This window comes from Orycteropus afer, unplaced genomic scaffold, assembly GCF_000298275.1.
Source record: "Orycteropus afer afer isolate SDZICR_OR568_19922 unplaced genomic scaffold, OryAfe1.0 scaffold00032, whole genome shotgun sequence".
NCBI classification, from domain to species: domain Eukaryota; kingdom Metazoa; phylum Chordata; class Mammalia; order Tubulidentata; family Orycteropodidae; genus Orycteropus; species Orycteropus afer.
The window spans coordinates 10,995,195-11,006,927 of record NW_006921619.1 but is presented as its reverse complement, the minus strand read 5'-3'; the positions used below and the strand labels follow the sequence as shown (position 1 = coordinate 11,006,927).

The 11,733-nt window shown below is 43.2% G+C and overlaps 1 protein-coding gene across 1 annotated transcript in view; it reads right to left on the bottom strand.

Annotated features, from left to right (window-relative positions):
- Positions 1-2,517: 2,517 nt before the first annotated feature.
- The window catches only part of ST6GAL1 (ST6 beta-galactoside alpha-2,6-sialyltransferase 1), a 29,009-nt gene continuing 19,793 nt past the window's right edge, over positions 2,518-11,733 (bottom strand). Inside the window, exons 3-5 of the mRNA XM_007935991.2 lie at positions 4,408-4,506; positions 3,080-3,254; positions 2,518-2,759 (exon numbers count right to left, since the gene is read on the bottom strand). Of these exons, the coding sequence (XP_007934182.1) occupies positions 2,518-2,759; positions 3,080-3,254; positions 4,408-4,506 (516 nt within the window). The remainder of the gene's footprint in view (positions 2,760-3,079; positions 3,255-4,407; positions 4,507-11,733) is intronic.

Sequence of the window (11,733 nt, the reverse complement as noted above, 5' to 3'; positions counted from 1 at the left end):
TTAAAATTCTGTAAACTTCATAGTCATACTTAAATTAATACAATTCCTTATATTAATAATAAAAATTAAAAATTCTCATCAACCCAGTGTAGTCTCAGTCTCCACACCAAATGTAGCCCCTGCTGATAGAATGCCACACTCCTCTGCACTCGGTGTTCAAGTTGCAAAAATCACAATGAGTTTGTCAAGGTACAGCAAGCCAGGAACACATGGGCCCAGAGAAGTGTAAAAGACTCATTGCAGACAGCAGTTAAGTGGCCCGAGTTCTCTGCTCCTTCCCAAGCAGAATCAGACCTGAGCTGCAGGCAGTGAGGAAAAGGAGTATGTTCTGCAGCCCTCACTGCCTTAGATGGTTTCCTGGGTGTTGCAAACAGGGTAGTTGTTGACTCTCAATAAGACAGTTAATTCCCTGAGGACAAGGCCTCCTCTCTGGCAACCCCAGCAGCAGGGTCCAGCTCAGCCCAGGTGTAAGCACACAGCAGGTCATTAGTAGTCATTAGTAAAGGAAGGGTGGAAACCGGCATGTACTGAGCACCTGCTAAGTGTCAGGTACAGAGCTAGGACAGGTGCTTTCATAAAATCCTCACAACAGCCCGGTGAGGTAGGATGATCACCTCCATTTTACAGATGTGGAAACAGAGGCTCAGGGAAGGGAGTGTGCCAAGGTGGCACAGTTAGTAAATAGGGAAACATCACTTTGAAAACCCAGGACTTCTCAGTCCAGTGCTTTTTCTTCTGCCTACATACAGTAGGGGTTTGGCAATAAATGAGGACCCCAGTTCCAAGTCCACTGTCTGAAGCTCACACCTTAGAACTCATTGAGCATGCAGAGCCACACTGCAAATTTAGAAGCCTGGGCTAGGAGCCCTGGCCCCACTGCATTACACTGTGGCCCTGAGCAAGCAGTTTAACTTCTTGCCAGTGGCAGACCTGTCCAGTGTCATTCACAGGGGGAAGTGGGGAGGGGAGTTGTACTTAGCACAGCTATCTGGAGAGCATGTATGCAAACATGGGCAACCACTGCTAGGGGGAAGGAAGGCTCTGATGTTGCTCCCTGGGGGTGGGGGTGGGAGATGGAGGGCATGGACATCTGATACCATGCACCTGCACACCATGAGGGGAATTAGTTATGATCTCCAAGGTTCTGACCTATGAAAATAGCTTTAAGCCCTAGGGAACCACCTCCCCACCTCCTTGAGAGACCTTTCCCAGAAGGTTAAAGCAATATGATCAGTACACTTTTAAAACAGAAAATGCTTAAAAGTAATTAGGCAGGGGAAGGGGGAGACACTTAAAGAGAAAAAAAAAGATGGCAGTTAGGAGGAGGTTTGGGCTCGGCATTAAAGGGAAGAGTTGGAATCCAATCTCCCAAATCAGCTGATAGGATGGGGTTAGACCAAGCCTAGAGAAAATGGACTATTGGCATCAGGCTTGCCTGGTGTCTGCCATGGGGCTGCACTCTGCTGCCTCAGGCATGGTTAATGGGGCTCCCTCAATAGCTATCTTGTGCCTATAACTTTAGGCAGGGCTTAGAGAATAACATGAGTGACAAAGGCAAAAAGGAAAATGCAAATGCTTAGGCAAAAATGACTTTACACGTTTCTCCTCTTCCTCTAAGATCCACACAGACACCCCCATTTGTATGAAGTCCTCTGTGACCCACAGACAAATTGCTCTATGGCCTTACTGTGTGCCAAACCAGTCAGCCCAGCAAGCCTATTTCTCCGCTAACACCCAGTGCTTTAAGCACACTGAGTCCTAACTGTCCGTGTACATGCCATTCTCTCCCACTAGACTGTGAGCAACTTAAGAATGGAGACCACATTTTTCAGTCTCTTTCATATCATTTCAGAGAGGGAAGGTAGGCTCATCAAGACCTGTGCTCATGAGCACCCAGGCTAAGTACCTGCCAAACCTGCCAGAAAGATAGGAGCACTGCCTCACCCAGATGATTCCAAAACCATGGACCTTGGGAGCAACTTTGTTCCAGAGCAATCAAGCATGCTTCCTATGTCTTATACCACTTGCCCCCTACAGTCATCCTGCACTGAGCACATTCATAATTTGGGGGAATTTCTTCAGAACATGAAATCAGTATTGAGGTACAAATTTCAAGCAAAATGTAGAGTGCTGGCTTGAGAGAACGACATCATCCAAGAGGACACACAAAGCCTAGCTTTGGCAGCCCTGGTGGGAAAGGTGGATCTACCTGTAGATTCATATCTACCTGTGTGAAAGGAAAGAAGGACTCTGTCTGGAAAGAATGCTAAGTGTGTATATACAAGTGTGGGGGGAGAGGTTGGTTTCCTCCTTTTTTGTGGCTACAGGGAAGGCTGGACCTGGCTCTTCCTCTAAGAGCTTGGAAGTCCCAGAGCTGTGCTGACAGAAGGTGCTACAATGCAAGGAGCAGATTGAGATTGCTCAGGAATGTGGTCTGCCCAGGCCCAGGGTAGCTAAGAGACCAATTGGGCAATGTCCTATGGAGAAATGTGAGAGGCTTGGTCAGGGAGCCCATGCTTAGCAGTGAATGCTCCGGAAGCCAGGCAGTGTGGCTTTTCCATGCAGGTAAATGTCCTCATCTGTACCCTGGTTCAGGTGCTTCACCATGTTCTTCTCAAAGAGGAGCGGATGGTAGGCGCCCATTGTGCAGGCACTGTCGAAGAACTTTTGGTAGTAGTAGCACACATCAGTCTTGCGCTTGGATGGTAGGAACTCATAAATGTCCACCTGGTCACACAGTGTCAGCATGATCATAATGCCTGGAGAGGGAGCAGAGATGAGTCTTGCCCAACAAACCACCCTAGCATCCCATAGCTCTGCTGATGGGGCCAGCAGTTCATGACCTCAGCTTTGGAGGGATTGTTTTTCTGGGGTTTCTGTTTACTATTACTATTACAATAGTAATGGTGATTCTCAATTTGAGTTTCCCTGGTAAACCAAGCCCAGCAGACTATTCCTCGGGGTGCAAGACCTTATGAGCCTTATGCACCTCTGTATCCTTAGCACAGGGGCCAGGGCCTGGTGTGTGCATGTCCCCCTAGACATAAATGCAAGCACTCCATCCATAGTGTAGACTCACCAAGCATCCCAGAGGATGGGGGGTTTGGCTGAATTGCCTCTGGGGAGATTTCTTGAAGGATGTCCCACAGCTCCCAAGGCATCTGAGGCCTGAGGATGTAAAAGGGCTGATTGGGATGCATCTTCCGATAGCTCTTGTAGTTATTAAAGAAACTGTAGTCAGGATGCTGGTACCACTGCAAGAGAAGGAAACAGTCTTCTCAAGAAGAGGAAGTACCGCTGACAATGTTCCTCTCAGACAGTCATCCTCATTTGAGTGCTCAGGAGGAGAAGGACCAGGGAGAATCCTGGATTATAGCATTTCCTACGAGCAGACACCACATGACAGCTGTCATTTGACAGCAGACTGAAGCTCAGCACAGAGTCTGTGCTGATGGGGAATTTGATCATGGTGACCCTGGAACAGCTTTAGACTTCACTATCATAGACTATGGGCACATCACTAGAGCTGAAAGGGGTCTTAGGAACCGTCTGACCCCACTTCTCATTTCTAAAGTTTAGGAAATTAGGACACAGGTGGCCACATCTGTGGGTTCAGAGTCCTAGTCCTAACCTGAGCAAATATGAACTTTAAGATAGAGTTGTCAGCTATTGGTGGATCCAATAGAAATAAATGTCACAAGAGTAGTGCTGTTTGTCTTGCCTCCTTCAAGACATTCCCCTGTGGCCCCTGCAGCCCCCGTCAGGGAGTAACCACCTGTCATCCATAGCAAACAGTGACAGGTCTGTCCTCAGGAGCGTGAGACTCCAGCAGACTGACACTCTTGTCTTCTTCCCTGAAAGAGCTGTTGTTGCATGCCTGGGCCCTCTGCTTAGTAAATCAAATCCCAGGGCAGGTGATCTCACCCCTCCACATGCCAGTTTCCCAAACTGTAAAATAGGAACAACCACGCTTCTGTCTACTTCTTTGAGTTGTCATGAGAGTGAAATGAGAAGAATCTGTCCTCACAGAAGTGAGGTAATATTATCTGCAGTGGTAATTTAAATAGTAATAGCAATAGTGATTATTGCTATTACTGCTGATGCTCATCAGGAATAGACAGGTTAAATGAACACAATCCACACCAGCTTCTGAGAAATTCAACCTCTATTACTTCCATACAAACCGTAATTGGGAGACAAACACTTGGCAATGTGGGGTGGAGCACAGAGAGCAGCCTGTATAGGACAGGAATACTTCTGCGCCTAACAGTCCAGATGAGGTGGGGCACCCTAAAACTAAAATAGCCCATCCACAGGGTCAGCTATGACTTTAAAACCCCAGGAATTCAGGAAAATCTGTAGGCAAACAGGTGGCCCAACCCCTACTTCCTATTGATAGCCACTTACCTTTGGGATGTCTGAGTGGTATATAGATGGGTCCCAGACAATTAGAATCCCTTCATTGTATAAACTGTCTCTGAGGAAGCGTCCTTCTGTGGTAACCAACTGCAGGAAGAAAGAGACAAGATGTCACTTGCACATTTACATATGAAAGGTTAACCATGATAATAACTGACACATACAGGTACTACTCTGAGGCCCAGAGCTTCCAGGAGGCTTCTAAGCTCTGCTGCGGCTCTTTGTTATTCAGAAGATGGTAAAAATAGTCTTCTCAAGAAAAGAACAGTCTTCTCAAGTAAAAATGAAGGTGAAAATGCCAGTGTTGACCTGAGTTGATATTTTATCACAGTCAATCAGTCATATTGAAGAAAAGCTTCCACTCGGATTTTGAGATTACTGGGATGAAAAAAACAGTGATGATGGTGCACCATACTATTTCCACGGAGTCTCACATTTTGGGGATGAGGGCTAAGAAGAGTTAGGTTTCAATGTCAGAATCTCATATAGTCAAAATTATCTCTAAAGATCCCTTCAATGACCTATAAAGTACCAAATCACCAAACCAAACCCATTGTCATTGAGTCAATTCCAACTCATAGCCACACTACAGGACAGAGTAGAACTGCCCCATGGGATTTTCAAGGCTATAATCTTTGCAGAAGCAGATTGCCCTATGTTTCTCCCATAGAAGCTGGCAGGCTCAAACTGGCCATCTTTTGGTTGTAGTAGAGCAATTAACCACTGGCTCTTCTCTATAAAGTACTCAAAAAAACTCACTGTCGTCAAGTTGATTTTGACTCATAGCAACCCCTCCTTGGGGTTGCTACTCTACGGAAGTAGATTGCACAACCTTCCTTAAGAAAAAGGTGGCAGCAGAAGGTGGCAGATACTGGACTGGGCTTGGAGCCAGAAAGACTCAAGCTCAACTCTTGGCTTTGCTCCTAATTTATCTTGTGATCTTTAGCAAGGTCTTCATTTTCTTATCTGTGAAATGAGTATAACAACACTTGCTCTGCTCTCTCAAACAGGAGCTGTCTTGAGGACCAAATGGGGTGCATGAGTGAGTGAGAAAGAAAGAAAAGTAGCCCCCAAGGCTTAGAAATTAAGGGATCAAATGTTTCTCTTAAACTAAGAAAGGAGATTAACTATCAGACATTCTCTTTAAAAAGAAGGTGGGAGATGATGTACCCCAGGGGAAAACTGAGAGGAACAAATCACAAAAATAATCTCTTCTGGCCTCAATCACCATTACCAAGGCTGAGACCTAATCAAAGTTACCATAATATCAGTAGAGCAACTATGGGAAGGGCAATTTGCCATGAGTCTTTAAAATCATTCAGCTATTCCTTTCTCCTTATAATTTCCTACAGATGTAAGAAATCCCTGGATACATGAAAAAATCATCTCATTCACAAGGCATTCAAAGCTGCAGTTCAAAGGCAGAGCAGGCTTCCTGGCAGTGGGGGCTTTGCTGGGTAGAAGTGATGACCTAGGAGGCAGAGGGGCCCAGAGGGCCATGCAGCCTTCCCTCCCACTATTCCATACATGTTGTCCAAGCTAAAACTCTGCAACTATGCTCTCTTCCATCACCCCACCCCATTCCCATAAAGCAGCTCATATACTGAGAGCAACAAGTCCTTCCTTGAACTAGGCTTCTGCTGTGGATTGAATTGTGTTACCTCAAAATATGTATTGTGAGTCTAACCCCTATCCACGTGGAGGTAATCTCATCTGGGAATAGGTTTTTCTTTGTTATGTTAATAAGGCTGTATCAGAGCTGACACAGAGAAAGCTTCCCCTAGAGCCAACACCTTGAATTCAAACTTCAACCTCCTAAACTGTGAGAAAATACATTTCCATTCATTAAAACCACTCACTTATATTTTTGTTATAGCAGCACTAAGAAACCAAGACATCTTCTTTCTGTGCAGAGTATTGATGTCAGAAAATTTAGACATATTCATGTGGCCTAGAAATAACTGAGATTTTTTAAAAATGTCTCCTCCTAACACAGCACTTCTCCAGTAAAATTTTGTAGTATGCAATGCCAGAAGTTTATGCAGCAATTTCTGGTTCCCCAAGACTTTCTCAGGATCTCTGTCTTCAGAAAGTCCAAGGAGGTGCACAGACAGGGTTTTCTCCTTTACAGTAAGGAACATAATAACAAAAGATGCCCCTTAGTGAGGCTTATTATGTGCTAGATACTGTGCTAAATGTTTTCACACTCCACCTCATTTCATCTTCACAATAGCATTAAAAGAGAAGAATTAATATACTCATATTATAAATAAAGAAATAGGCTTAGAGAGGCCAACTCAGTTGCTCAAGTTCACATAGCTATTAAGAAGGGGCGTCTGAATTTGAGCCTATGTCTAGCTCTAGAGCATAGACTTCTAATCTATATGCTACACTGCCTCACACAACACTCTTGAAAGGCTATGTCAAAGGCAGCATTTGATGATGAGTGTGGAATTGTCTAATTTGCAGTGTAGCACAGCTGGAAGATCCAAGGGACTGAATCCATATGCATCATTTTCCAGATGGGTAAACTGAGGTCCAGAGAGAACAGAGACTTGTCTGAAATTACAAGGCAAGTTTAAGGCAGAGCCAAGACTGGAGCTCCAAGATCTGCTCCTAGTAGAATGCTCATCATGCTCCAACAAGGCAATATTTATAAAACCAATGGGCATTTAAATAAGCCAGCACACACTATCAGATCCAGGTCATTTTTAGTTCTCATTGTACACAACTGGGAAATGGTCATTCATTTGAGCTATGAATGAAAAAATAATCCAAGAAACTGGGAAGAGGTGAAGTGCTAACAGAAATAGAAAGTGCCTGAGGGTGGAAGGGGAAAAGCAAGCACCCAAGCACCTTGCAACCTTCAATGGGCACAGCTCTGAACTCACCCCCATTCATTCTCGAGGCTCTTTATATGAGTTTAAAGACTGCTCAGAGAGGTGGGAGACAAGGGTCTGGGCCTGCTTGGTGTCTAACTCTGTGGTCTTAGGTAGGTCACTTTGTCTCTCCAGCCCTGGGTGCCTTATTTACACCCTATAAGGCCCTGCCTGGGTGACCAGCCATGCCTAGGCAACATCTCAGTCTGTCATTTTTCCAAATGTAGCAGCAGAGTTTTAGGAGATATTCAAATTCTTCTCTGAAGGTCCTGCAGTTATTTGCACAGAGAGTCTGATCTAGGTTCAAGGATCCCAGGGGCCACGTGATGAGAAGGATAAGTCATTGCCAGAGCAACAAAGCCTCAGGGAATACCTGTCAGGCAAAGGCTGCACCAGGGAGGTACTAGTGTTGCTGTTTGAAAAGCTCTGCTTACAGTAACCTTTCCAGTTATAAAACAACAAATGTTCACTGCAGAAAGTTAGAAATACACAAAAAAAGTATAAGGAAAATAATGTTGCTTATGTTGTTGTTGTTGTTATGTGTCATCGAGTCGGACCCGACTCATAGCGACCCCTCCTTGGGTTTCCGAGGCAGTATCGCTACGGAAATAGACTGCCCTATCTTCCTTCTGAGGAGTGACTGGTGGATTTGAACTGCCAGCCTTCTGGTTAGCAGTCAAGTGCCTTAGGCACTATGCTACCAGAGTGTCAATTCCGACTCAATGTGTGCCGAAAACTGATCATAGGGTTTTCAAGGTTGTAATTTTTCAGAAGCAGATCACCAGATCTGTGTTCTGAGGTGCCTCTGGGTGAGTTTGAACCATGAACTTGTCGGCAATAGTAGAGTGCTTAACCATTTGTGCCACCCAGGGACTCTAAGAAAATAGTAGCCATCCATAATTGCATTCTACAGATATTACCACTGTTACTTTTTGGTCCTTTTTTCTTCCCCAATCCTATTTTCCTCCATATGGATATGTGTATACCTACCTATCTCTCTCTCTTTCTCTATCTGTCTCCCTCTGTGTGGTATGTATCTTAGGTAGAGAATCTAGACTCTGTGATTTCACTAATTTCACACAATAATCCAAGTCAATGGCAAATACGCAAAGAACGGGTTAAAATGTTTGCAGTATTCAAAGTTAAAAGCATGTACTTGAAGTGTGGCTACAAAGAGTTCTTCATATATGTATACAGGTACCCATTGCCACTGTGTCAATTCCAACTCATAGTGACCCCATCTGTGACAGAGTAAACTGCTTCATAGGGTTTTGTTGGCAGTAATCTTTATGGAAACAGAAAACGTTTCCAGTAAACAGAAACGTTTACTGGAAAACGTTATGAGCAGCCCTGAAACATTGTCTGATATAGTGCCACTGAGTGGGTTCAAGTTGTCAATCATTAGGTTAGCAGTTGAGCATAAAACCATTTGTGCTACCCAGGACCTTCGTACATAAATAAATAAATAAATAGATCTAATGTCATTGAGTCAATTCCAACTCACAGTGACCCTAAAGAATAGAGTAGAACTGCCTCCATTGAGTTTCCACTGCTGTAAATCTTTATGGAAGCCAATTCCCCATGGAGCGGCTGGTGGGCTTGCACCACTAGCCTTTCACTTAGTATCTGAGTGCTTAACCATTGCCCAGTCTGTAATTTAGAAGGTACTTTTCTATATGTACTAACTCACTTAATCTTTACAAATGCCTTCATGAAATAACCTACATGCTATTACTCCTTTTGGGTAGATGAGAAGACTGGAAAAAGGAAAAGGGATGTCCACCATCATGTAACTAGTGACTGGTAGAGCAGGAACAAATCTCCTGAATCCTGGTCCAACAGTCTTCCCTTTGCACATTAAAAAAAAAAAAAAAAGATTATGCACATGCATGTGTTTTCTATAAAACCTCTGATTTCCTGAGTATTTAGCAAGTGGTGATAAAAGAACAATACTCTTGTGGATATGTATTTACTGAGCTCATCAAATATATGTCTTCTTTATTCCTCATACTTCTTAGCCCCATGCTGCAGATTAAAAAGAAGCTCTAAGAAGTTACATAATTGACCCAAGATCACACAACTAGGAGGTAATGGTTTGGGATGCAAACGTAGGGCTGTCTAATTCCAAATACTGTGCATCTTCTATAGTACTAGGTGTAGTTCCTAAGGCATTTGACTGTTAACCAGAAGGTTGGTGGTTCAAATCCATCAGCCAGTCCATGGAAGGAAGACTGGACAATCTACTTCCAAAAAGATTTACCACCTCAGAAACCTGAAAATGGGGTTGCTATGAGTCAGAATCAACTCAATGGCAGTGAGTTTGGTTTTTTTTTTTTTTTTTTAGTTTTTAAGCAACCTTCATCCAATGAGATCAAGTGGTGATAAAACACAAAGTGTGTTCTGGCTACCAGATGACTATCAGTTGAGGAGGTTATACTGGAGAAGGATGGGTCCTAATCTTTTCTGAGTGATGTCTTTAAAATAGGAAAACAGACATGAGATGGGTTTACACAGGGGTAAGACATCATGTAAGGATCCATCCACAAGCCAAGGAATGCCAAGAAACACCCATGGCTACCAGAAACTTAAAGAGAAAAGGAAAGATCTTCCAACAGTGCTGACAGAGAAACAAGAGAATAGCCCTACCAACACCCTGAATTCCACTCTATGCCCAGAACTGTGGGACAATGTTTTTGTTTTCACTTGTGGGCAGCTCTATTTTAAGGCCATTGCCCAAGGTAGGCAGGTGCAGAGGGGTTAGGAAAAACAAAGGGAGACGAACTTGCCTGTCAGTCTGTCATCCTATGGTGGCTTACTTTTTCTTGTGAGGCTGGAGGCTCTGCCACCAGTGTTGCAAACTTCCAGCAGGGTTACCCACAGTGGACAGGTTTCAGCAGAGCTTCCGGGCTAAGACAGACTGGGAAGAAGGAAGGGGCCATGCACTTTTCAAACAATTGGCCAGAGAAAACCTTATGAATAGCAGTGAAACACTATCTGATATACTACTGGAAAACGTTATGAGCAGCCCTGAAACATTGTCTGATATAGTGCCAGAAGATGAGCCCACTGGGTTGGAAGGCACTCAAAATTTGAGTGGAAGAGCTGACTCCTCAGAGTAGAGATGACCTTAATGATATGGATAGAGTAAAGCTTTTGGGACCTCCAATAGCTGATGATGTGGCATTACTCACAATGAGTAGAAACAGATGCAAACATCCATTAATAATTGGAACATGGAATGTAAGAAGTATGAACCTAGGAAAATTGGAAGTTGTCAAAAATGAAATGGAATACATAAAGATTGATATCCTAGGCATCAGTGAGCTGAAATGAACTAGTTTTGGCCATTCTGAATTAGACAAGCATATGATCTACTATGGTGGGAATGACAAATTGAAGAGGAATGTTGTGGCATTCATAGTCACAAAGACTGTTTAAAGATCTGTCCTGAAGCACAATGCTGTCAGTGATAGGATAATATCCATACACCTACAAGGAAGACCAGTTAATACTACTATTATTCAAATTTATGCACCAACCACCAAAGCCAAAGTTGAGGAAATTGAAGATTTCTACCAACTTCTGCAGTCTGAAATTGACCGAACATGCAATCAAGATGTGTTAATTATCACTGGTGACTGGAATGCATAAGTTGGAAACAAAGAAGAGTTACCAGTAGTTGGAAAATATGGCCTTGGAGATAAAAATAATGCTTGAGATCTCATGATAGAATTTTGCAAGACCAATGACTTATTCATTGCAAATACTTTTTCAACAAGATAAGCAACAACTATGCATGTGGACTTCACCAGATGGAATACACAGGAATCAGACTGACTACATCTGTGGCAAGAGGTGACGGAGAAGTTCAATATCTTCAGCCAAAAAAGGCCAAGAGCTGATTGTGGAACAGACCATCAACTACTCATATGCACATTCAAGTTGAAATTGAAGATAATTAAAACAAGTCCACAAGAACAAAAATATGACCTTGATAATATCCCTCCTGAATTTAGAGACCATTTAAAGAATAGATTTGATGCATTGAACATCAATGACTGAAAACCAGAGGAATTGTGGGATGACATCAAGAATATCATCCATGAAGAAAGCAAGAGGTCATTAAAAAGACAAGAAAGGAAGAAAAGAACAAAATGGATGTTAGAAGAGACTCCGAAACTTGCCCTTGAGCAGAGAGTAGCTAAAGCAAATGGAAGAAATGAAAAAGTAAAAGACCTGAACAGAAGATTTCAAAGAACAGCTCGAGCAGACAAAGCCAATTACTATAATGAAATGTGCAAAGACTTGGAGTTAGAAAACCAAAAAAGAAGAACATGCTCAGCATCTCTCAAGCTGAAAGACCTGAGGAAAAAATTTAAGCCTTGAGTTGCAATACTGAAAGATCGTCTGGGCAAAATATTGAATGAAAAGAATA